The sequence below is a fragment of the Rhinoderma darwinii genome, chromosome 6 (genome assembly GCF_050947455.1).
Source record: "Rhinoderma darwinii isolate aRhiDar2 chromosome 6, aRhiDar2.hap1, whole genome shotgun sequence".
NCBI classification, from domain to species: Eukaryota; Metazoa; Chordata; class Amphibia; order Anura; family Rhinodermatidae; genus Rhinoderma; species Rhinoderma darwinii.
Window position 1 is genome coordinate 49,978,780 of NC_134692.1, and position 25,831 is coordinate 50,004,610.

At 40.9% G+C, this 25,831-nt stretch overlaps 1 protein-coding gene across 1 annotated transcript in view; it reads left to right on the forward strand.

The window, feature by feature from the left end:
* The first annotated feature begins 597 nt into the window (after positions 1-597).
* The window catches only part of ITGB2 (integrin subunit beta 2), a 64,562-nt gene continuing 39,328 nt past the window's right edge, over positions 598-25,831 (forward strand). The window contains exons 1-6 of the mRNA XM_075831197.1: positions 598-655; positions 6,191-6,282; positions 10,561-10,744; positions 11,912-12,082; positions 19,543-19,784; positions 20,521-20,676. Of these exons, the coding sequence (XP_075687312.1) occupies positions 598-655; positions 6,191-6,282; positions 10,561-10,744; positions 11,912-12,082; positions 19,543-19,784; positions 20,521-20,676 (903 nt within the window). The remainder of the gene's footprint in view (positions 656-6,190; positions 6,283-10,560; positions 10,745-11,911; positions 12,083-19,542; positions 19,785-20,520; positions 20,677-25,831) is intronic.

The window sequence follows — 25,831 nt, forward strand, 5'->3', positions numbered from 1 at the left end:
GCAACACAAGAGGTGCAATTTTGTAGCATAAATTGACATGCTGCGGCAAAAAAAAAAATGAACAGCAGGTCAATTTATAAGCGTATTTTTGCGGGTTTTTTCCGCTGTGTGGGGATGAGATATGTTGAAATCTCACCCACACTGCTGCTACTGTATTACGGTATTCCTTCAGGAATTTTGAGGCATATTTTGACCTGCCTGCGCTTTTTTGCCGTGGCTTTCACGCGTTTTTTGCTGTGTGTTTCCCACGCGGCGATTGAGGACTGCAAGCAAAAAAATGCAGCGAAAAATGCTTTTTCTACCTCCCATTGATTTCAATGGGAGATCAGAGGTGGAACAGCAGCATGGGCAAGGACATGCCAGTTTTTTTCCTCCGCTAGCGGCTAAAAGCCACCCGGGAAATAAAAAACGCCTTTGCCTCCCATTGAAATAAATGGGAGGCGATTTCGGACATTTTTTGGCACTGATTCTGACATGGTTTCCCTTGAAAATCTGCGCCAAAAAACTCTGCATGAACTGGGCCTTAATGTGATTCAACTTCAAATGTTCTGTATACTGCAGGCAATTGTATCATCAAATCTTTGTTTTTTTCAGGAAATGTCCTGGTGTATTATATTCCTGTTGATACAAGCTGAAATCATCAGTTACAAATTTGGTGAGTAACTGCGTTCATCTTTTTTGTTTCTAGGGCAGGTGAACCTAAATAGCAATGATGTATTTCACAAACTAAAACATGAATATTAGGGAATAATACCTGACTTTACTCCCTTTTCCAAATAATAAGGGTATGTGCACACAATATCGACAATTTCGGCTGAAATTACGGATCTGTTTTCAGGAGAAAACAGCTCCTGCATTTCAGACGTAATTGCTCGTACTCGCGTTTTGCGAGGCGTCAATTACGGCCGTAATTTGGAGCTGTTCTTCATTGAAGTCAATGAAAAATAGCTCAAATTACGTCCCAAGAAGTGTTCTGCACTTCTTTGACGACGCTGTTATTTTACGCGCCGTCTTTTGACAGCGACGCGTAAAATTACAGGTCGTCGGCACAGTACGTCGGCAAACCCATTGAAATGAATGGGCAGATGTTTGCCGACGTATTTGAGCCTTGTTTTCACACGTGTCGTATTTGCTTTGTATTTTTACAATATATACATGCAAAAAATATTCCGCAATAGATTTCTCTTTTTCTTGTGTGGCGGAATATTTTTTCCCCTAGGCATACATTGTAAAGTTTTACAATGTAGGTACGCCATATGAGAGTGGCGTAGTACGTTTTGGTGGGCACAGATGTAGCGCCCACACGATTCCTGCAAACACCCGGCTGTAAATTATCTCTGACCCTGGACGATTAACCCCCTTAGGTGCTGCGGCATTTAAAGAGTTTGACTAAGGAAGGGGCTCCCCTTGGCAGTAAACTGGTGCCGATGGGTTATATTGTCAGCTAGGGACTTAAGAAAGGCCCCCAGGTTTTCCATAGGTGTGTGTCTTCTAGCCATGCCAGAGATATGGTCTAATGGATTGACAGGCAATAATGCTTTAGAACACACAGGCTTTGTTCATAAAAAAAAAAAAAAGTGCCCCTCCAAATTTTTTATATAAATAAATCCCATTATTTCAATACAAATATTTTATTGTTTACAAATAGTACACCATAAAAAATATGGTATTGCTGAAATTGTAACAGCCTACAGAATAAAGTTTACATATTATTTATACTGAATGGCGCACCATGTAAAAATAAAAATAAAAAGATGGCAGATTTGCTGCCCCCCCCCCAAAAAAAATATTAATATTAGACAATATTGTACCTCAGAACGGTGCCAATAAAAACTGCAACTCATCCGGCAAAAAAAAAAGCCCTCATACAGCTACGGAAAATAAAAAAATTGTTGTTCTCAGAATGCAGCAACAGAAAAATTATTTTTCAATAAACCTTGCTTTTATTGTGCAAAAGTGCCAAAACATAAAATAAATTATACAGTTTTCGTATTGCCGCAATTTATACAGCTCGTAAACAGCGTAAAAATAGATCTCCCAAAAATGTTTTATAAAAGTTGACCAATAAACTACATGTACCCTAAAATAAAAACCTACAATTTGCCCCTCAAAAAAAAGGCATCTTACAACTATGTTGAGGGGAAAATAAAAAAGTTAGGCTCTTGGAATGGAGTGATGAAAAAAATTGCTCAGCCCCACAGACATTGAGGGCCCAAAATTGACTGGTCGTCCGACGAAGGGCATTTATCCACAGAATAAATGTCTGACTGCTAGGGGGCCACCACTGGGGGCCTACAATCACTACAACAGGGGTCCCAAGACCTCCATTCCTCCTCACTGCACAACTGCAGTGAGGAGTTTGATTGTAGCGGTGGTCAGGTATGCTCTCTGCCACTCCATTCATTGTCTTTGGGGTTGATGGCCCATCTGTTTCCGTCAGCCCTATAGACATTGAATTGAAGGGAATGGCGCATGCGTGACCACCGCTACATTCACTTTCCTCACTGTGGTCATGCAGTGAGGAGGAACAGAAGCATGAGGGTCCCTGTTCTAGTGATTGGGGGGTGGGGTGCAAGCGGTGGGGTCCCCAGCAATCAGGTATTTATCCCATATCTTGTGGATTGGTGATAAATGTCCTTCGCGGGACAACCCCTTTGAAGGTTAAATGCCATGCACACCTTCGCAACCAATTTTGTTGTTCTGCTCAAATGCATCTAAAATAAAAGCCAATAGTTTTGCTTAAAAATACCCTACATCTTGTCTGCCATGCAGAACTATGTGTCCCCATGGTAGTAATACCATACCTTCCATCTCTTCCCTAACTCTTGTAACCTACCGAATGAATGTTAGCAAGACGTAAAAGACAATTGGAATGGAGTATGACAGTACAAACAAACTCTATGCAGTGGGAACGTGCTGTTACCATGGAGACACATAGGTCTGTATAGGAGCTGTAGACATAACTCTAGGAAATTTTTTAATGAAAAATATTTGCACAGTTACTTTGTTATTCATTTTGGAGGCATTGGAGCCCTAAAAAAAAAAAAAAAGGATCAAAATGCATATATACCATTTCAAATACTAAAATCTCATCTTAATGGCAGTGATGTATGTTGTGAAAAAATTTATCATATAAGGCACATTCGCTCAGAAAATGTGCCCCTTTTTGCTCCCGGGGTATATGCCAAACGTATCAATAGGGCTCCATTCACCCGACCGAGGCCAAAGGAGTGTACTTTTGGACTTGTGGAGTTGGTATACTCCGCTATGCCTTTTTCTCTGCTGTGAAGGAAAGCATAGTCTACAACGCCCAAAAACAAAATAGCCCTGCCTGTTGCTTGTACTAAATGCATTAATCAATAGTCAAATTAAGACATCAGAATATTTGAAATCTGATTGAATGATGGTTGCAGGTTACAGTGACCGACATGTGACCTCAATGTTTCTATATAAAGGAAAAAAAAGTCATGGGTGACTTGAGATAAACTTTCTTGTCACTAGAATGTTTCCACATAGAGAAATTTTGAGGTAGTACAACGGTTGTAATAACCACAACTTTACTGCCACCTTAAAATGGAGCCCTAGCCTGATAGTACTAACAGTATAAAGGTATGTGCACACACAAACTCAAAAACGTCTGAAAATATGGACCTGTTTTCAAGGGAAAACAGCTCCTGATTTTCAGATGTTTTTTAAGCCACTTGCGATTTTCGCTGCGTTTTTTACGACCATTTTTGGAGCTGTTTTTCTATTGTCAATGAAAAACGTCTCCAAAAACGTCCCAAGAAGTGACATGCACTTCTTTTTCCCAGGCGTCTTTTTACGTGCCGTTTTTGGAAAACGAGGCGTAAAAAAACGCCCCGTTTGAACAGAACGCCGTCGGGAAATCAATGGGCAGATGTTTGGAGGCATTCTGCTTCAGTTTTTTCAGGTGTTTTTCGAGGCGTAAACGCCCCGAAATACGCCTGAAAACACTCAGTGTCAACATACCCTTACTCAGAAAAGCAAACATTTGTTTAACCTTGTTCAGATTCAAGGGAGAAAAGCCAGAGGCCCCATAAGGATGAATTAACCAGATAAACAGAGTAGAAATGCCTGGATAAATTATATGCTACAAAAACATACATACAGTACAGATAAAAACAGATGGTGTTCATGCCAAGAGATCCAAGATGACACAACTTATTCCCCAGAGATACCTTGGTTCATAAATACCATTAGCCCGTTAATTTACATGCTTCTTTTTATTGCACTAAGAGCCCATACACACAGTGCCATTGGCAGGATTCAGGCTGTCAGTGACAGAGGACTGAAATAATCAGTTTACTGTCACTACAAGCCCCTGAACACAGCGATCATATTGATTGCTGTGTTCCCAAATTCAAAAGCGCTGCTTCTGCATTTGGTTGGTTGGTAGGGTACCCCTGTCATATTATTAATGATATCATAGGGATTCCCTGTGGATAGGGGGCTCATCAGATGAGTGGAGAGAAGATACGATCTTCACCTACTCTGCATGTCTGTTTATACAGATGATTGGTAACCGTGATCTAATGGGCTGTTCGATCACTGTTTTGAGTAATCTGTATATTGGGACAGTAGGGAAAACAAAGCTCATGTGCTCCTTGCTACCCTGTACATCATTATTGGAAAACAAATGAATAAATAAATATACTAAATTGTAAAATAATAAATAAAATAAATATAAATAAATAAAATCAGAGAAATAATACAGAAATAAAAAACGTTAAATAAAAATTGAAAAAAACCCCCCTCCCCACAAGAAAGTGCAATCCCACATGCCCACAAATTCATTTTGAATCTGTTGTTCTACCCCAGCCCTATCTGCTTTTGCACATTCATAAAAAAAAGAAAATTTTGTAACTGGATGATTAATGCCCATGTACAGATGCTGCATGTTAATCTAAGCGAGGGAGATCTATGTAAAACGAGAATAGGGTCATTGTTTTTAGCTATATAGCGATGTCCTTTGTTATTCTAGTCACACGGTACACAATGTACACATATTCGGCATCAAATGCATGGGACAATTATAGGTTAATTTTTGGGTTAAGTATTATTCATCAAACACACTACCTTAAAACAGAAAATGTAAAAAGTTTTGATTTTTTTTTCGGATAATTTTCCCTAAATAAGACCTCAAAGAATAATAGAAATAAGTCAGAATTTTAAATAGGAAAGCACTATGTGCACCGCAAAAAAAGAAAAACTTTATTTATGGGGTAGACTAAGAACTAAAAAAAAATGTTTACCTTTAGAATGCCTTTCAAAAGGTGAAACTTTGCTCTTGACATCAAAACCCAAAACACCCTGGTCATGAAAGGTTTAAATATGCCCTATTTTGTAATATATCCATCATGCATCTGGAAAGAACTCACATATTCTTTTTTTTAAAGGGGATCCCCAGTGCCCACCTCTTATACAAGCCAGAGTCTGGAAAAAAATGCTTAGACTATTTTATAAACTGTTTGCAAATTGTGAATCCACTGTAAGGGAACCCATTTTTTGCAGAATTGGCCTTGTGTGAGCTCTACAAGCCTGGTCCTAGAACCCATCTTGAGCAATATATTTTTTAAGGCTATGTCCACATTTGCAGACTAACAAATTATAAATACATCTAAAATGCGAAGGAATAAAAAGAGAGAGAGAACGCCCAGTGCACATAGTGTATCATAAAAACGGAAAGCCAATAGGGTCTTGGGGGTAAGAATTATGCTTACCAAAAGGTGTTGTGCTGGGGGCACAACACCCTCTTCTGCTTGACAGGATAGGAGACTGCAGCTAGGATTCCTATCGGGAGCCACACGGGCACCGTGTTATGATGAGTGTAGAAAAAGGTAGAAAAATAGGAATACTTCCCCAGCGCTGTCTCTTTGCATAGAAGATACATGCAGAGTGTATATAGCAATCAGTCCATAGGGGGCAGGAGATAAAATACTATATGTTTTAATCAAATTAAGCTGCGCGTTACGCGGTCGGACCGACCTCTTCATCAGGCAAAAAAACGCGTAGCTTATTCTGATTAAAAAATACATTATTTTATCTCCTGCCTGCAAAGAGACAGTGCTGGGGAAGTATTCCTATTTTTCTACCTTCTTCTACACAAATTATAAAAACAGACTTAATACCTGAAACACTTATAATGCAGATAAATTACATTTCTTTACAGCTTCTACAGCAGAAGTATGCACTAAGATTAAAGCAAATACCTGTCAAGAATGTATCCAGTCTGGTCCACACTGCTCCTGGTGCAAGAAAGTGGTGAGTTGTTATTATAATCGCTTACACGCTTATCATAAATGATACCCAATCAATAGTAAATAGCAAACAAAATAATATCCTAAACATACCTTCATGAAATCTTTTACTATTCCTCAGCGACTATTGTGCCTTGCTAGGCACTCTTTAGCATTGTCCTGTAGTATAAGACAGCCTCTTCACTTTCCCTATATTCCTCCGCTAGTAGGTAACTGTTCAATCAATGCATATTGATAAATAACATTTATAGGTGATGTATACATTGGTGATGGTAAAAACTGCCCTGTTGATAAATTCTAAATCCGTTATTCTGCCCCTTGAACCTCCTCCACCAGCATAGATTGGATTCTTCAACTCTATTAGGAGTAGTTGTATCCTGAAGAGTGGAAGCCTATATTAAACTAATCTCTTGCCAATAACAACACCTCACACAGAAAATGTTCACTTGGTGCAAGCAGGGCTGGCTTTAGGATAGATGGCGCCCCGTGCGAAATTATCTTTTGGCACCCCACCCCATCATAAAATAAGTGCCCCATAAAAAAGTATAATGCCCCCCACAGTATAATACCCTTTTTAGTGCCCCCAAACAGTATAATGCCCTTTTTAGTGCCCCCCACACTATAATGCCCTATATAGTGCTCCCACACAGTATAATGCCTCTTTAGTGCCCCCCATACAGTATGATAATAATAATATTTAATAATATAATATTTTAGAACCCCTTCAAGGACACAGTATTTTGTCCTCTAATTGTGCCCACACAGTATTATGCCCCCTGTATTGCCCCTACACAGTATAATGTCCGCTTAGTGGTCTCCACACAGTATAATGCCCCCCCTCCCCTGGCTGCCACACACAGCCCCCCTTGTATATAGTGCCCCTTTGTAGATTGTGCCATACAGCCTCCCTGTGGACAGTGCCATAATCCCCCACCTCCTCCTTGTAGGCTGTGCCATAATCCCCCACCTCCTCAATGTAGACAGTGCAATAATCCCCCACCTCCTTCTTGTAGACTGTACCATACAGCCCCCCAGCTACCTCTTGTAGACAGTGTAATACAGCCCCCACCTCCCCTTTGAAGACAGCGCCCCCCCAAAAAAACCATTGTACTCACCTAGGCCCATGATGAACTGAGCTGCTTCACAATGCTGACAACGGGATCCTTGCGTAGGCCGGCGTGATCCTGTAGCCTAGTACAGAGTTTCAACCTCTTCGGACTCGAGGCACCCCTACCAAAAATTGTTTAGAGAAAGACAGAAAACGACTAAAAACAAGCACTACACTCTTAGGGTATGTTCACACAGCGTTTTTTGTAAAGCAGAAAAATCGGCCTCAAAATTCCTTCAGGAATTCCTTGAATTGACAGCGTTATTTGACATCCTTTTTTTTTGCATTTTTTAAGCCGTTGAAGCTAATGCAAAAGACGCAGACAAAAAACCTGCGCCGCAGGTATTTTCTGCCTCCTACTAATTTCAATTGGAGGTCAGAGGTGGAAACCACTTGAACACCATCAGCCCCCCACTCACAGTAAAATAACCATCAGCCCGCCACTCTCACTAAAATGACCATCAGAACACCACTCACAGATGCCCCCTGTAGATAGTGCCACAAGGCCCCCTGTAGATAGTGCCACAAGGCCCCCTGTAGGTAGTGCCACAAGACCCCCTTGTAGGTAGTGCCACACGACCCCCTTGTAGGTAGTGCCACACGACCCCCTTGTAGGTAGTGCCACACGACCCCCTTGTAGGTAGTGCCACACAGCCCCCTTGTAGGTAGTGCCACACGGCCCCCTTGTAGGTAGAGCCACACAGCCCCCTTGTAGGTAGTGCCACACAGCCCCCTTGTAAGTAGTGCCACACAGCCCCCTTGTAAGTAGTGCCACACAGCCCCCTTGTAAGTAGTGCCACACAGCCCCCTTGTAAGTAGTGCCACACAGCCCCCGTGTAGGTAGTGCCTCACAGCCCCCTTGAAGGTAGTGCCACACAGTCCCCTTGTAGATAACACCCCCCCCCTTTCCTGTAGATAGGCCACTGTAGCTCCCTGAAGGAGTAGAATCCCCTTGTGGCCGGGGATTCAGCTCCTGGACCGAGAGCTTGATGTCTGTCTATATATTGAAAGTGACATCAGGGGCAACTCCTGAAGCGGAATATCTTTCCTCAGCGTTGCCGACACTGTGACCGGGGATTCCACTCCAGAAGAAGCACCTGACGTCTCTGTTGGCTTCTCCTGGAGCCGAATCACCAGCCACCACAACGGCAACGCTGTGGAAGGGGATTCCACTTCAGGAGTTGCCCCTGATGTCACTGTCCATATATGGACAGAGACATCAAGTGCTCCGTCTAGGAGCAGAATCCCTGACCACAGGGGGCTTCCGCTCCTTCATAGAGCTACAGTGGCGCTAGTAGATAGAAGAGCAGGGAGAATCCTCCCTGCTCTGCTATAGTGTTCAATAGTATCTGTGTCTTAAGGACGCAGATACTATTGAATGTGGCATCTCTACCTCTGTAGCAGCCACAGCGGCTACTAGCGGCGCCGCCGGACATGGGGGCTGGGCCTGTCCCGATGGGCGGCATGGGCGCCCTCATTTCCAGTGTCACCGCTAGCAGCCACTTAGGCTTCTACAATGGTAGTGATGCCACTGAGAGAAGAAGCACCCGGGCGGAAATGCAGCTGCTGAGTCGCTGGGCGCTTCTGAAACACAAGCAGGGGAAGGGAGCAAGTGCAGCACCCACTTCCACCTGCTGGAGTGATGCGCCCCGGGGCAATGGCACAAGTCACACACCCATAAAGCTGGCCCTGGGTGCAAGGTACCTTTATCTACTATTGGTGGGGCAAACTTTGTCAAAATTACCTTGATACCATAATTATGGTATGTTCATTAATCATGGACTTGGATACCACATGGCTCCTTTTTCTAAAAATCAATGGTATCTTCAGGAACCTAATTTTGAATAAAACAGGTCTACATTAAATTAGAAATGTTGTATTTAGGTAAGGAAGAGGCTGATTTGTCAGTCCGGAAATCTCTGGGTATACTTCCTCAGTTGGGGAGGAATTTAATGCTCTAATATTCAGCAATTTTATCAGCAGAGGGGTTTTCGCCTTTCTCTGGATTAACATGGATTTAAGGAACCTATGTCTTTTTTCCAACTTTATTAACTATATAACTATGTAACCTCTAAACGCCAGCATTTTTAGTGTTGGGCAACAGAGAAAGCAATGGATATAAGGGGTAGAGGGAGGTCAGTATTAATACAGGTAGGGAATAAGATTCTATTAGCTGCCCCAGAAGTAGGTTTTACGAGAGTGACCAGTAGAAAAAAAACCTTCAATAAATGTTATAATTAAAGTTTGGTGGAAGGTAAGGACACTGCCTTCATCTTGTACGATATACATTGGCATTATCCTAAATATCCCAATCTATTGAAACTAGAGGGATATGGACATTAGGAAATACAAGGTATTAGGTTTATTATTTACATACTATCTGGTGGGAGCTTCAAAAGTTTTGAACAACTGCATGAGGAAGAGTTACTCCCCCATAAAACATTTGTACCAACATTGACAACTGTGACATTTCTTCTGATTTAACATTACGTCTATGTTAGACTCACCCCTATGAATTGGCTAAGCAGGGAGGTACAACTGGAGTTATTTTCACTTTGTATAAAATTAAAAATTAATTTAGCAATTTCCCGTCAAAAAAGCTAAGTGTGAAAAAAATGTAGGTTAAATTCCGAAGGAGCAATGGGAGAAAATAATAAAAATGCTACCACACTGTTAACTTTAAGCGAGGCACAGAACCATTGTCAATTATACCTTCTGCACAAGGTATATACAAGCTCGTGACTTTACATAATGATGGACCAAGAAACCTTGATAAACGTCCTCACAGATTTTGTATGAATTCATGAGAAAAAGCTCTGTGTCATTACAAAATTGAAGGCACATGAGAGGTACAGTATGAGCTAACTATTGATTCGTCCAACATGTATTCGTAATATGGGAGTGTGCATGACACCTTACAGAGAAGCTTCTGTTAAGGGACACTTTAAAAATGATGTTAGGACATCGTATAAATAATATTTCCCTAATCACTGAATACTATTGTGGAAAACATTGCGGTACACTTTTAACATCTGCTGTAATGGGCAATGTAAAAAACATATGTACCACTCATATATTGTTGTTGTTCTAGAGGAAGTGGTTTTTTTTCTCATTTTTTTAATGTAGCTAATTATTTGTAATGTTGCCTAATTTCTTTAAATGTTTGATTTCTAGAACTTCACCAAAGCAGGGGAGTCCGACTCAGTACGATGTGACACCACTGCGCAACTTCTTAGTCTAGGCTGTGATCAGAGCAATATTATTGACCCTATCAGTGAAACTCTCAATATAGATACTCAAGACCTAAATGATGGGACACAGCTGACACCTAAACATATTGACCTGCAATTGAGACCAGGTAAAAAACACAAAATAAACAGAAACAAAATGAAAATTTTTGCTTAAGATTTTAAGGCATCTTTCCAGGTTTGTGGAGACATGGATAGTGACACCTCCCCTGGTACATACAAGAATGGTAGTGGCACACACATATTTTTGTTTGGAAGTGCAATAATGAACCGTTAGTATTAGCTGCAACTATAATTCTGTATTAGATAGCTGTATGGTCTCCATGTGTGCCATATAATGCTTTGTGGGCCAAATGTTGGAGATTTGCGCCACTATAATCTATGCTTTTAAGAAAGAATACCTTTGTAATACGGCACTGATGGAACACGGCACGATTTGGCACTTTGCCTCTTTGTTAAATTAGATGCATACAGAGGTACAGTAGAGCCCCAAAGAAGACTATATGTGCCCTATTACGGCTCCGAGGTTGTACGGAGCCATAATATGCCCATGGTTATGAGGCTTTAGTTTAAGCTTTCAGGCAGGAGGGCATTCCAAAGTAAAGCTTCTCTCTGATCAGTTTCAATTATCATTAAACTAAAAAATGGCAAGCAAAATCCATGTTGTTATCACAGTCTTAAAGGTTAAAATGTTCTGTGTGTTACTTCGTCTTTAAGAAGCTGGCACCTTTAAAAAGAGTATTTTGTCAACACGCTTTGTGGTTGTTTGTTTGGTGCGTTGCTGCTTTGATCTTCTGATCCCATAACACTTGTTCCTTTAAAAAAAAAAAAAAATCAGAGGACTGATTCTGCCCTTAGGGGTCTATTCTACATACATATGATGTATAATATGAATCAGACCGCTATGGTAACTATGGACTGCTGAGATTTCTGTACAAAAAGAAAAAAAAATCTTATGGGAGGTACACTCCAAAGCTACAAAACTGTGAAAAAAACATACCACCAAAAGGAAAACTATAGGGATGTTATGCACATTCAGAAAACCTTTTTACTGCTTATAATTGTTTTGTAAATAAGACTTTATTAAATACTTTTTGGTAACGTGCTCCTTTCTTTGTGGTGCATAACATAATTGAAGGTTTTAAAAAAGAATGATCCTCATAGTAAGGCATCATAATGTAACCCTACTTCCCCTTTGGCCAATAGACTCTACTTGGAGTTGCACAGAACTGAATACTTTGTATATGTAATCGAACGTTGTTTTCTAACATCATCAGGCGAGACTGGGGAGTTTGAAGTGCAATTTAAAAGAGCAAAAGGTTATCCTGTTGACCTCTACTACCTAATGGACCTTTCCTACTCCATGTTTGATGATCTTGTGAATGTAAAAGAGCTTGGAAACCAGTTACTTAGTGCATTGAATGGCATTACCAAGTCTGCCCAGATAGGTAAGAATTGTTTGTGTGTTGGTTTTACTGTTAAAACTACAATCCAGTGATATAAAGGGACCAAGGAATTATTCCACTGGGCTTAAAAACGTTAATGGCCGTCAGTAAAGCTTCCACAGAAATTGTTGCCCAGCTGTCCAATACTACTGACTGGTAAATCCGCCTATATCTGCAGAGATAAAGCACTATGTCTGTATATTCTTTTGTGGACTTGGGTGACTGTTCCTGTGGGAGCTTAAATAGGGGCTATATTGACTGTCACTCCGCTTGCCCAGAAGCTTATGACTTATAGACAAGCAAATTGCATTTTTATCAGAAGAGGAGACTCCAATAGACTCTATGTATAGGTCATTCTTTTTTTGTTTAGTAGGAAATGTTCTTTAAGCCCCCTCCACTGGAATGCTTTTACTTATCCAAGCGATTCTGAGATTATTTTGTTGTGACACATTGTCCTTTATGTTAGTCGTAAAATATGGTCAATACATTTAGTGTTTGTGTGAAAAACACTAGAAATATAGAAAATTTGAAAAACGTAACATTCTAAGTTTGAATTTATCTGCTTGTAAGACAGATAGTAATTTCCCATATGTCTACTTTACGTTGGTATAATTTTTTTGAACGTCCTTTTAACTTTAGCAGCAATTTTTCACATTTTGAAGAACATTTCAAAAACCTATTTTTCAGTTCTAAAATGGTCTAGACTCCTTGCTATGTTTAAAACAGAGGGGTCCCGGGCAAAGGACTATTCTCTTTTACTGTCTATAGGTGAAAATTAAGGGCGTAAATGGAAGGGAGTAACACATGATGGCTGGATCAGACTATGCACAGGATGTAATTGTAGTCTATAACTATGGAGATACATAGGATAGCATAGGAGCTGTAGACACAAAATGGTAGGATTTTTTAATCAGGAATATTAGCAAAGTGAAAAGGTTTAAAGGGGGTGATGCTGGATTCTCCAAAGGCTGTGCAGAGACTCTTTTCTCCGGTTAACAGAGCGGATCCCAGCCATGGAATATTCTCTTCTACTGTCTGTTGGTGGAAAAAAAAAGTGGGTAAATAAACTGCAGTAACACATGACTGCAGGATCAAACTATGCGCAGGATGTGTTTGTAGTCTGTAACCGTGGAGATACAAAGGCAGTGGCGGATCATCATATGGGTGGTTCGGGCGGCCGCCCAGGGCCCAAGGTTCCCGAACCGCACATAATTTAAAAAATCACTGAGAACTATGCAGCACTGTAGCGCTGCTGATGGCCGCTGCTAATGGGGAGGAGGGGCAGGGAGAGCAATAGCAGGGGCGGGCTGGGATGGAATAGGGCTGCTGCTAATGGGGAAAAGGGGAGGTACAGCAATTGCAGGGGCGGGATAGGGCTAGCAGACTAGCGGCACGTCTGCTAGTGGTAGGACACGCCTCTCTGATGCTGCAGGCCCCGCCAGAGAGGAACAGGAGAGCAGGGTGGTGGTCATGCGGCAAGGTTAGGAGGTTAGTGTTGTACTCGCCCCCTGCCCCAGCCAACATTAAACTGAGTTAGACGCTCAACCCCCCTCACCTGCTGTATAATAAATACTGAGAGCTCTATGGGGGATGGGGGGATTATTCCCCCCTTCATAGAGTCCTCTGCAGTCACTTAGATGGTTAGACCCCCCTTACAGTATAACCCCCCTTCCCATAGAGCCCTCAGTAGTTATTATATTGCAAGGGGAGGTCAGATTGTCTGACTGACTGCTGGGGGCTCTATAGGGGGGTCTGAGTGACTAACTGAATCTCCCTCCCCACAAAGATGTCAGAGTCAGACACTCAGACCCCCCTATAGAGCCCTCAGCAGTCAGTCAGACAATCTGACCTCCCCTTGCAATATAATTCCCCCATACGGCCCTCCCCTAGGGGAGGGATGTGTGACCAGTATTCCCTATAAGGTGCGCAGCCGCACACCTTCCACAGTCCGCCCACTCACTAAAGTTTAAAGCCCGCGCACTGTCACTGGCAGATGCAGTGGCGTCGCTAGCATAGGAGGGGGCTAGCGACAGCCACATTCACTTGTATGTGCGTCCTCATATTTTTTTAATATGGGAGTATATGGCGAAGGGTGGCTGACAGCAACCGTTTGTAGTATACTTTTTCAACGTCCTGCACGGGTCTCCCGTACAGGCTGGTGCCGCGGCTCGGCTGTCTGATGACAGGCGGCTCCTGCTCCAACTGTAGCGATCGAAGTTTACTTTGATCGCGGCCATTTAACCCCTCAAATGCTGCGGTCATTAGGGACCGCTGCATTTGAGTTGTTTACAGAGGGAGTGAGCTCCCTCTGTCACCCATCGGCGGCCCGCAAATGCAATTGCGGGCATCCGATAGGCATAACAAAGGCCCCCAGGTCTGCCCTGGCTATATACCTATTAGGACGTACCAGAGGCACCTCCTAATAGATGCCTGTCAGTTTTATACTGACAGGCAATAATGCTTTGGTATACAAAGTATACCAAAGCATTATATCTGCGATCTAAAGATCGCATAGTGAAGTCTCCTAGTGAGACTGAAAAAATAATTAACGTGAAATAAAAATGAATAAGGTACACATTAAAAAAATTGAAAACATTTTTGCCATAAAAAAAATGGTTTTATTTAGTAAAAGTGTAAAAATAACATAAAAACTACACATATATGTTATCCCCGCAATCGTAATGACCCAAAAAATAAAGTTATCATATTATTTAAACCGCAAGGTGAACCCAGTTAAAAAAAAAACGCAAAAAACAGCAAAATTGCTATTTTTTCCCATTTCCCCCAATAAAATAATAATAAAAGTTTAGTCAATAAGTCCCATGTACCCCAAAATGGTAGAAATGAAGTCCTGCAAAAAACAAGCCCTCATAGGGCGACATTGACGGAAAAATAAAAAAGTTATGGCTCTCTGAAAGCGGCGCAAAATAAAATTATTTTAGTTCAAAAGTGTTTTTATTCAGCAAAAGTATTAAAACATAAAAAAAGATGCATATGTGGTATCGCGTAATCGTACCGACCCACAGAATAAAGGTAGAATGTCATTTACGCCACTCAGTAATCGGCGTAAATGTATAACGCATAGAACAATGGATAAACTGCTGTTTTGTTTTTTTTAAATCCCCCCCCCCCAAAAAAAAGTTTATAAAAGTTAATAAAAAAATTCTACATACCCCAAAACGGTGCCATTGAAAAATACAACTCATCCCACAAAAAACAAGTCCTCATACAGCCATGTCCACGTGAAAATAAAGTTATAGCTCTTCGAATATGACGTTGGGAAAAAAAAAAAAAATTGCTTGGTCATTAGGGCCCAGAATGCATGCAGGGGGAAGGGGTTAAAGGGGTTTTCACATAGTGATGATTTATCAGCTATCCAAAGGATAGGGGATAAATGTCTGATCGGTGGGAGTCCGACCTCTGGGACCCCCCACCAATGCCGAGAACGGGGGTCACAGAGTGATGCAGTAGTAATGTGCATGCTCAGCCACCGCTCCATTCACTTGGGGCTGACGAGCTCTGAACTTGGCTATATCCAGCAGCCACATAGAAAATAAATAAAGCGGTGGCAGGACATGTACAGTACTGCTTTTTCACATAGGGCACTCAGGAACCGCCATTGTCGGGATCGGTGGGGGTCTTAGCGGTAAGATTCCCACCGATCAAACATTTATCAGCTATCCTGTGGATTGGTGATAGATGATCATTATGAGAAAATCCCTTTAATAGCTCATTACAATCCTCTTGTGAGATTCTATTGTTTTGTAAAAGGAATCTGATCTCTCGAAATCATTTTCTGAAATGTCGTAAATACATCGGAGAACGTAACATTAGTGATGTCTGGGATCACGGACTACCCCTAATTTCAAGAACTAACAGGCTCTATAACAGGGGCATTGCTAGGGTCTTAAAGTATCAGGGGCATAAGCCCCAAGACATATGTTGACCCCCGCGTAAAAATAAATATAAATATATATATATATATATGTGTATATAGATACAAAAATAGAATCCAGCAGCACAGGCTTAAATAAAAGGGCGTGCAAACCTTAGGGAACTGACCACTGTCCCTCTAGACAAAAAGCAGTAAATAGGCAGCACTCGCAAAGGCTTAGGCCCTGTTTACACAGTTTTTTTTATGCGGAAACCGCGTCGGAAAATGTGCCAATAAACGTCCGAAAATGCCTCCCATTGATTTAAATGGGAGGCGAAGGCATTTTTTTCCTGCGAGTGGAAAAAAACGCTTGCGGGAAAAAGCGACATGCCCTATTGGAATTTTGAGGCAGAATTTTCTGCCTGCCAAAAACTCTGTGTGAACAGGGCCTTATAGTGAAAAAAGAGGGTGCTTTATTGACCCCAAAAGTGCGGCATTGAGAAAGGCTCAGGTTGTGTGAGCCAAAACGTCGCACTTTTGAGGTCAATAAAGCACCCTCTTTTTTCACTATAAGCCTTTGTGAGTGCTGCCTATTTACTGCTATATATATATATATATATATATAATATATATATATTATATCAAAGACAGCATATCTATAAGACTATGAACCCTATAGCTACACCACTGGATAAAATTGGATAAATTGTCTCAGCAGACAGTCTCACACATGATAGGCTTAGATACAGGGAACCAGCGAACCGTATCATACCTGATAAGCTTAGATACAACGGCTCAGCAGACAGTATCACACATGATAGACTTAGATACAGTGCCCCAGCAGACAATAGCACACATAATAGACTTAGATACATTGGCTCAGACGACGGTATCACACATGATAGGCTTAGATACAGGGCCCCAGCAGTCGGTATCGCACATAATAGGCTTAGATACAGGGCCCCAGGAATAAGTATACTTGTACTTACCCTACGGGACAAACCTTGCATTTCTGGGACCAAAGCGAAGTTATGTCTAGGGGCTCTAATCAAAGACACCTGTAGAGAGTGCTCCAGACAGTGCCCCCTGTATATATTGTCACACTCCCTGTATGGTGGCACACATAATCCCCCTGTAGATAGTCCCACACAGTGCCCCCTGTGGATTGTGCTACACAGTGCCCCTATGGATAGTGCCATACAGTGCCCACTGTAGATAGTGCAACCCAACTATATATAGTTCCCCCCCATGTAGATGGTGCCACACCTCCACTTGTAGCTAGTGCCTCCATTAAGTAATAGTGCCTACCAAACAAATAAAAAAAACAGCTGCACAGTCTCACAGCCTCTTCTGGCCTGCAGCCTAGGAGACACCAAGAAGCGACCCTTGCATAGGCCAGCGCAATGCAGTGACGTCACCGTGCCGGACTGCGCAGGGATCCAGTGCCAGCGTCTTACAGGCTTTAGACCTAACCTGGCCTGTAGCCTAGTGAATGGTGGATCAAAGAGCTGATAGCCCCCTGCTCGGCCATAGTATTCAATTGTATCTGCGTCATGAGAATGCAGATACAATTGAATCTGGCTGTCGCCTGGGGATCCAGGGCACCGGGTCAACAATCTGGAGCTTATGCCCCGGATGCCTGGTGCTAGCAACGCCACTGCTCTATAGGGCATTTGAACCCTTTTGGTAATGCTCATAGATTTCTGTTAATGGACCATTCCAATCATTGACAATGTGCTTAGAATATTTTGTCATATTTCCAGTGCCAAAGGGGCTTAGCGCCCTATAAAGCCCTTGCATTCAGGAAATCAGTTATGGACCGAGACCACAGACTTCTGACAAATATCAGAGCATCATTATCATGTAGATTAACATGACATCTGATGTACAAAATAAATGGACAGTATATGATTAAATCAATCCATCCCTGTATTAATTGCATCTATGTGTAAGGCCCCATGCACACGACCGTATGTCTCATTCGTAATTACGGACCGTAATTACGAACCCATTCATTTCTATGGGCTACGCATACCTTTCCAGATTTTTACGGATGGGTATCCATGCCATATAAATGATAGAACATGTCCTTTTTTTGTCCGTAATTACAGCACGGGCTCCCCATAGAAGTCTATGGGGGCTTCCGTAATTACAGACAGATGCGCATCCATAGCCGTCCGTAATTACAGAAGCATTGCTATGTGACGCCAGGGGATAACCCAAGATTCCTCCCTGTTTTGTTTTTTTGGGGATCCGTAAATACGGATGCATTGCGGATGCACAATAGACTGTATTTACGGACACTGTTCCGTATATGCGGATGATTTACGGATAACTATAAATGACCACGGATCCGTATTTACAGACACTATTTATGGATGGTTGAAATCTACGAACGTGTGCATGGGGCCTCATTTGCTTTGTGCTTTGTATTGTTTTGAACATTTGTACATCTGATGTCATGTTGATCTACAGTGTAGTCATCCCTGATATACTACAGTGAGGATATTGTGGAAAGTCATGCTAATCTACACTGTAGGCATCGAGCTAGCTTTGCTGTCCGTACAATTGGACAACTTTGCCCCTTAAGTATAGTAATTAGAAAATTGTGCTTTGTGTTTACTCAAGTTCCCTTTGTCAGTTATTGTATTATACTTAATTATCAGATCAAATTCAGGGTGACAAATATGACATAGGAGCAAATGCTTTTTCCCTGATTATTTTAATGATTTGCACATACATCAATTAACTATTGTAATATTGTATTATGATTATGTATGATCTGAGCAACTTCTTTCATGACCAATGTCCTAAATTCCTAATTGCTAGAGTGTGTTATCCTTATGGTCACTAAAGTTAAAGGCTATGTAAACCTTTGAAAGGCATTTTTTTTTAATAAAAAGGACAACCAGTGTGATTGGTGCAAGTTTATAAATAGTTTTTATTAAAAATTATTTTAACTTTTTGAGATACAGCTGCTCTGTATTCTCTATACAGAGCAGCTGTATCGTTCGCTAAATCCTGTTCCCCTCAGGTCCGCGGGACTGACAGGGTTCAGTGAAAACAGGTCCTACGTGTCTCTCACACGCATGATCCACCTGTAATCTATCACATCTATGTTATGAATTTAGATGTGATAGATTACAGGTGGATCCTGCGTGTCAGAGACACGCAGGACCCGCTGAGATTATTTTGCCTACACTGTTAGTTAGCCCGCAGGATTTTTTGCATGTTCTTAAAACAAATAGTCTTGCAAAAATCCTGCAGAAAAGACAGTGGTTAATTTCGTGAATATCTCTTCCATTTTTGTCTAGTAAACGGTTGAGAGGGTGTGGCTTAGTAAAGGGGTGTGGTTTAAAAATCTTTGTGTCGTACTTCAAATAGAGCAGAGGGGGTAGGCTCCTGCTGATTTGCCAGGACATAGAGAATTATTTTTTTTATATGTTTCTCAGTTTTAATTTCAATACGAGACAAAATAGGAGAGGTGAAGATAAGCAGAATTGCTTGGATTTTGAGAAAATTTTTGTGAATTTTCTAATTTTAGCGTTCATTTGATTGTATATAATTTTAAATGGCTCCTGTGATTCAGGTTTTGGCTCTTTTGTGGACAAGACTGTGCTTCCATTTGTAAGCACGCACCCAGAGCAATTGAAGCACCCTTGCACAGATAAAAGCGTGCAATGTCAGCCACCATTCTCCTTCAAGCATATCCTCAACCTTACGGGAGATGGAAACAAGTTTAAAGAGCAAGTTGGGATGCAGTGGATATCTGGAAACTTGGATTCCCCAGAGGGTGGACTGGATGCCATGATGCAAGTGGCTGTTTGTGGGGTGAGAGATGTAGATATGTCCTTTCCGATGCTTATTAAACTGTTTTCAAAGCTGAATACTATATCTGAAATAAATAATTTAATTAATAGAAATGTGGTTCTGTGGTCCCTGCCTTTGACTGCCCAGCAGTTGACATGGCTGTTTAGTACAAGTGGCACCAGAGATGTCATATTATTACTGAAACTTGGCACTAGAGTCAAAACCACCACTGGCAATTAACCAGAGCTGGCTCCAAGTGTATGTTAGCTTTTGGGAGACAGGGAGACAGTGGGACCCTTGTCTACCAACACTCGGCTTGACAAGCATAAAGCATACAGTACTTATCCAGATCACTATGGGCCCTCTAAGCTTACTGGGCCCTGGAATCTGACGGATTTGCTTGATGTTGACAGTTAACACTAGTGTAAGATCCAAATCGCACATATACTCTTTTATAATAACAATCAAAATTCTTATGAGATTTTAGGAGTTGGACATAAATTTTGGGAGTAACAGCTGAAAAATACCCCCTTGGTTGCCCTATGGATTCATAGTTTACAGCAGCCTGTATGCTGCACTTCATTGATAGACTACAGGTTAGACCTGTCTACTGATGGATTCAGAGGGCAAATACTAGGTAATTGATATTCCCCCAGAACTTATTATTGGAATGCTCCTACATTTAAAGCGATGCTAACAGTAAATTAAGATGCTTTTATGTATGCTGTTACCTTAAATAATATTTGAATTTGCATAGGATAAGATTGGATGGAGGAATGTCACAAGGCTTTTGGTATATGCTACAGATGATGGTTTCCATATTGCTGGCGATGGGAAACTTGCAGCTATTCTGACCCCAAATAATGGAATGTGTCACCTGGAAGACAACATATACAAGAAAAGTAATGAATTTGTAAGTGAATGTACTATAGGCCATGATTTGTACTATATGAATTATGAATTGTTGTCCATTTTGTAAGTAGATCATTAATAATAAGAACTGATAACTTTAGGATCTGCAGAAATATGGCTCAGGATTAATGCTGTTGATGTTAAAGAGGCTCTGTCACCAGTTTATAACTGCCCTATCTCCTACCTGATCTAATAGGCGCTTTGATGTAGATAACAGGTTGTTGTTTTTTTTAAAAACATTTTTGACCACGTTATGATCATTTCAAATGTTATGCTAATTTGTTCTAAATGCCCAACTTTTACTTTTCACCAAGTGGGCGTTGTAAAGAAAAGTGTATGACGCTGACCCATCAGCGTTATACACTTCTCTTCATTCCAGCCAAGCTTGATTCACAGCGTGATATCGCGAGACGTGACTTCCTCCTGTAGGTCCTTCACCGGAGCGATGGAAGACTGAACAGACATCGCCTCCAGCCGCTGCAGATTCCGATAAACGTCCTGGTACGGCTGGAGGCGATGTCTGTTCAGTCTTCCGTCACTCTGTGAAGGACCTGCAAGAGGAAGTCACGTCACATCGTGATCTCGCGAGATCACGCTGTTCTGTGAATCAAGCTGGGCTGGAATGAAGAGAAGTGTATGACTCTGATTGGTCAGCATCATACACATTTCTATACAACGCCCACTTGGTGGGCATTTAGAAAATATTTGCATAAGTCGAAAAATGTTCATAACTTGGTCAATAATAAAAAACAAACAAAACAGTAGTTATATACATCAAAGCGCCTATTAGATTAGGTAGGAGATAGGGAAGTTATAAACTGGTGACAGAGCCTCTTTAAGTCCTTTAACGGTAAGGCTATCTTTGAGAAGATGATGAGAACATCCTTTTACCTTACTAGTATGAATGAAAGGATAGATAGAGATAATTTAAAGGAATTCTCCAAGACTTTAATATCGTTAGGATGGGCCATCAATGTTTGATTGGTGGGGTTCCGACCTCCAGGAAAGTGAAGGGTGAGTGCCCTGCCCCCTTCATTGTTGACTTAGGAACAATGGTTATGCCTGGTATTGAAGTTTGTCCTATTCAAGTGGAATGTTATTGTCCAGGAGAACCCTGGACATCTGCGGCAGCCCCATTAAAAAATGAATGGATAGGTGCTTGAACATGCGCAGTACTACTCCATTCATAAGGTGCACACGGGGAAGGTCCGGTAAGCCTGTTCTCGGGATCGTGGGGGCTCCAGCGCTTGGACCCCTGCCAATCAGATATTTATTACCTATCCTCTTTATAGGTAATAAATATTGATCATGCGCAAACCCCTTTATCCCTTGACACATTATCACGTACATGCACGTGATAAGTGTCATAGGGAAGTATGACAGGCGCTCACAGGCTGAGCGCCCTCCATACCCTGTGGGTGTCAGCTGTGTTTTACAGCTGACGGCCCAGACTAACGGCCGGGAACAGCGATCGCGCTGTTCCTGGCCGTTTATCGCCTCAGATGCTGCAGTCAATCGCGACCACAGCTCATCTAACGATCGCTGGTTTAAGTTCCCTAGGGGGACTAATAAGTGGTGTAGAAAAAAGTTCCATAAAGTTATTAGTAGTGAAAAAAAAAAATATATATATATATATATATATATTAACCCCTTAGTGACCACCAATACGCCTTTTCATGTTGGTCACTAAGGGGCCTTAGGCTAGGCTGACGCCTTTTCACGTTAGCCTAGTCTAAGTCCTGCACGGATGTCCCGTGCAGGCTGGAGCCGGGGCTCTGCTGTCTGATGACAGCTGGGCTCCTGCTCCAACACCTGCGATCGAAGTTTACTTAGATCGCGGCCGTTTAACCTGTTAAATGCCGCCGTCAATAGCGACCGCGGCATTTAACTTTTTTACAGAGGGAGTGAGCTCCCCCTGTCACCCATCGGCGGCCCGCAAATGCAATCGCGGGTCTCCGATGGGGTGTCATGGCAGCCGGGGGCTTGATAAAAGCCCCCAGGTCTGCCCTGGACATATGCCTATTAGGACGCGCCGGAGGCACGTCCTAACAGATTGCCTGTCAGATTTACACTGACAGGCAATAATGCTCTGGTATACGAAGTATACCAAAGCATTATAGCAGCGATCTGAAGATCGCACAGTAAAGTCCCCTAGTGGGACTAATGAAATAAGTAATAAATGTGAAATAAAGATTAATAATAAAAATTACAGTAAATAAATAAATAATTTTTTTTCTATAAAAAGTGGTTTTATTTAGTAAAAGTGTAAATATAAATAAAAGTACACATATATGGTATCGCCGCGACTGTAATGACTCAATTAATAAAGTTAATATGTAATTTAAACCGCAAGGTGAACACCGTAAAAAAAAACGCAAAAAACAATGGCGAAATTGACATTTTTTTCCATTGCCCTACAAAAAAGTCATAAGAAAAATGAATCAATAAGTCCCATGCACACCAAAACAGTACCAATCAAAACTACGTCTCGTCCCGCAAAAAACAAACTGAAAAAATCACTACATTGATGGAAAAATAAAAAAGTTACGGCTCTTGGAAAGCGACGATGCAAAACCAAATAATTTTAGTTCAAAAGTGTTTTTATTGTGCAAAAGTCGTAAAACATAAAAAACTCTACATATGTGGTATCGCCGTGATCGTACCGACCCATAGAATAAAGGTAACATGTTATTTATGCTGCACAGTGAACGGCGTCAATTTAAAAACGCATAGAACAATGGTGGAATTTCGTTTTTTTTTTATAATCCCCCCAAAAAAAGTTAATAACAGTTAATAAAAAAATTATATGTACCCTGAAATGGTGCTATTAAAAAGGTACAACTAATCCCGCAAAAAACAAGTCCTCATACAGCTATGTAGATGAAAAAATAAAAAAGTTATAGCTCTTTGAATGCGACTATAGAAAAACAAATAAAATAGCTTTAGGGCCTAAAATGGGCTGGTCACTAAGGGGTTAAAAGTTTTAAAAAAAACAAAACCCTTTTCCCATTTTTCCTCTAAAGTATTGAAAAAAAGAAACAAAATTGGTATCGCTGCATCCATAAAAGTCTGAACTATTACAATATACCATTACTTAACTCGCACAGTGAACTCAGTAAAAACCCAAAAATGTAAACTGCCAAAATTGCTGTTTTTTGGTCACTTTAGCTCACAAATTTTTTTTATAAAAAGTGATCAAAAAGTTGTACGTATCGGGAGAGGGGCACTATGGCTCATTTCTGGTGGTCCTGTCCAGTAGTACAGGCTCATTGGAAACGAATTGAGCGCCTTATCAATTCTAAATTACAGTTACAACTTGGTCAGCGATACTGAATGCAGAAATTCCTGATGTACGCAAACTAAATAGAAAATTAATCTCGCATATTTTATCAGCAGCCAAATGGACGGTAGCCATTAGCTGGAAATCACTATCTATCCCATTCCCAAGGAAGCTGAATAAAATTAAAGAGATACACCAATTTGAGAAATGAATTAGTATTCTGGAAAACAGATTACCACAATGTGAAGCCCAGTGGATCAGTTGGACCTCATAGAAATCGCTTAGAGCCTTCAGTTAGCTTTGAGAACTCATCAGTTTAGGACAGAAATAGTCTTTACTACGGATAGCTGCACCATGTTTAGTAGATTTTGGTTTAATAGTTGTTTCTTCCTAGCCGGCCTCTGTAATCGTGGGCTGGAAAACCCTACTTTTTCTAGAGACACACATTTACTAAGTTTTACTTCATCATACACTAGGAAGGGGTTATGTGTTTTATCGTTACACTGGACTCATAAATATCATTTAATGTATTGATATAACAATGTTATTGATAATATGAGATATTCCAGCAACACCTGTTTAGAAATGAATCTCTATCACAATGTTTTCTTCTGAGAATGTTATCAGAGCTCTACGTAGCGATATATGCTCCCGATATGTGGGAATGTCTACTGATTTGTTATGTCTTCATTACCAAATAAAGAGTTTGTAAAAAAAAAAGTTGTACGTATGAAAAAATGGTACCAATAAAAACTAAAGCTCGTCCCGCAAAAAATAAGCCCTCACACCGCTCAATCCACGGAAAAGTTAAAAAGTATTGGCTCTCAGAATGCGGTGAAACAAAAACAATTTTTTTTTTTTAACAAAAAGGTTCTTTTTTAAAAGTAGTAATATATATAAAAAATTATATCAGTTTGGTATCGCCATAATTGTATCGACCCGCAGAATAAAGTTCAGTTGTCGTTATTATCGCACGGTGAAAGCTGTAAAAATAAAAACTAAAAAACAATGTAGGAATCTCAGTTTTTTCCAATTTCAGCCCACAAAGATTTTATTTTTTTGTTTCCCAGTACATTATATGGTACTTTAAATCGTGCCATTAGAAACTACAACTCGTCCCGCAAATAATAAGTCCTCACTCCGCTCCATTGACGGAAAAATAAACAGTTATGGCTCCTGGAAAATGGGGAGTGAAAAATGAAAAAATGAAAAATGGCTCGGTCCTTAAGGGTTGTCTAGTTTAGAAAAACATTTTTTCAAATTCCCTTTTAGGTAATACTGAGTTAATAGATGGGTTCTCCTGTTCAGGACCCTCATCTTTTAGTCCAATTGAAGAGCGGCTACAGAGAGCGTCCCTTGCCATGAAGGACCTATGTAATGCTTTCTTTCCCCTGTATTGGGGCTGCAAGGAAACTGCACACTTGTTTCCAGGTATCCCCATAGATCACAGCTAATCACTGGGGGTCCCACTTATTGTCATTCTAAATAAAAATCCTGTGTTAAGATAAATTAATAAATTAAGTAGTATATATATATTTTTTCTAATTAGAAACTCTATGTTTAAGTAACTTTTAGCCGATAGTACGTTTGCTTTATCTTATTTATTCGAAAAAATTGTATCAAATCTTATTATTTTCTTTCAACTTTAAAACATCAAAATTAGTGAAGCTAAATGTTTCATTCATGATAGCCTTTATGTATCTATTTAAGTTTAGTCCTATTTCTAATCACATGACAAGTAAGCGTGAATGGAAATCTCTACTTATCATGCAACTGAGCTTGACAAGGAGGTCTGGGACCCCCGGGCCTGGGTCAACTGGTAGAGGCATTTTCTTATGTGGCACAAACTTTAACAAAAAATAAAAATGTAACAATC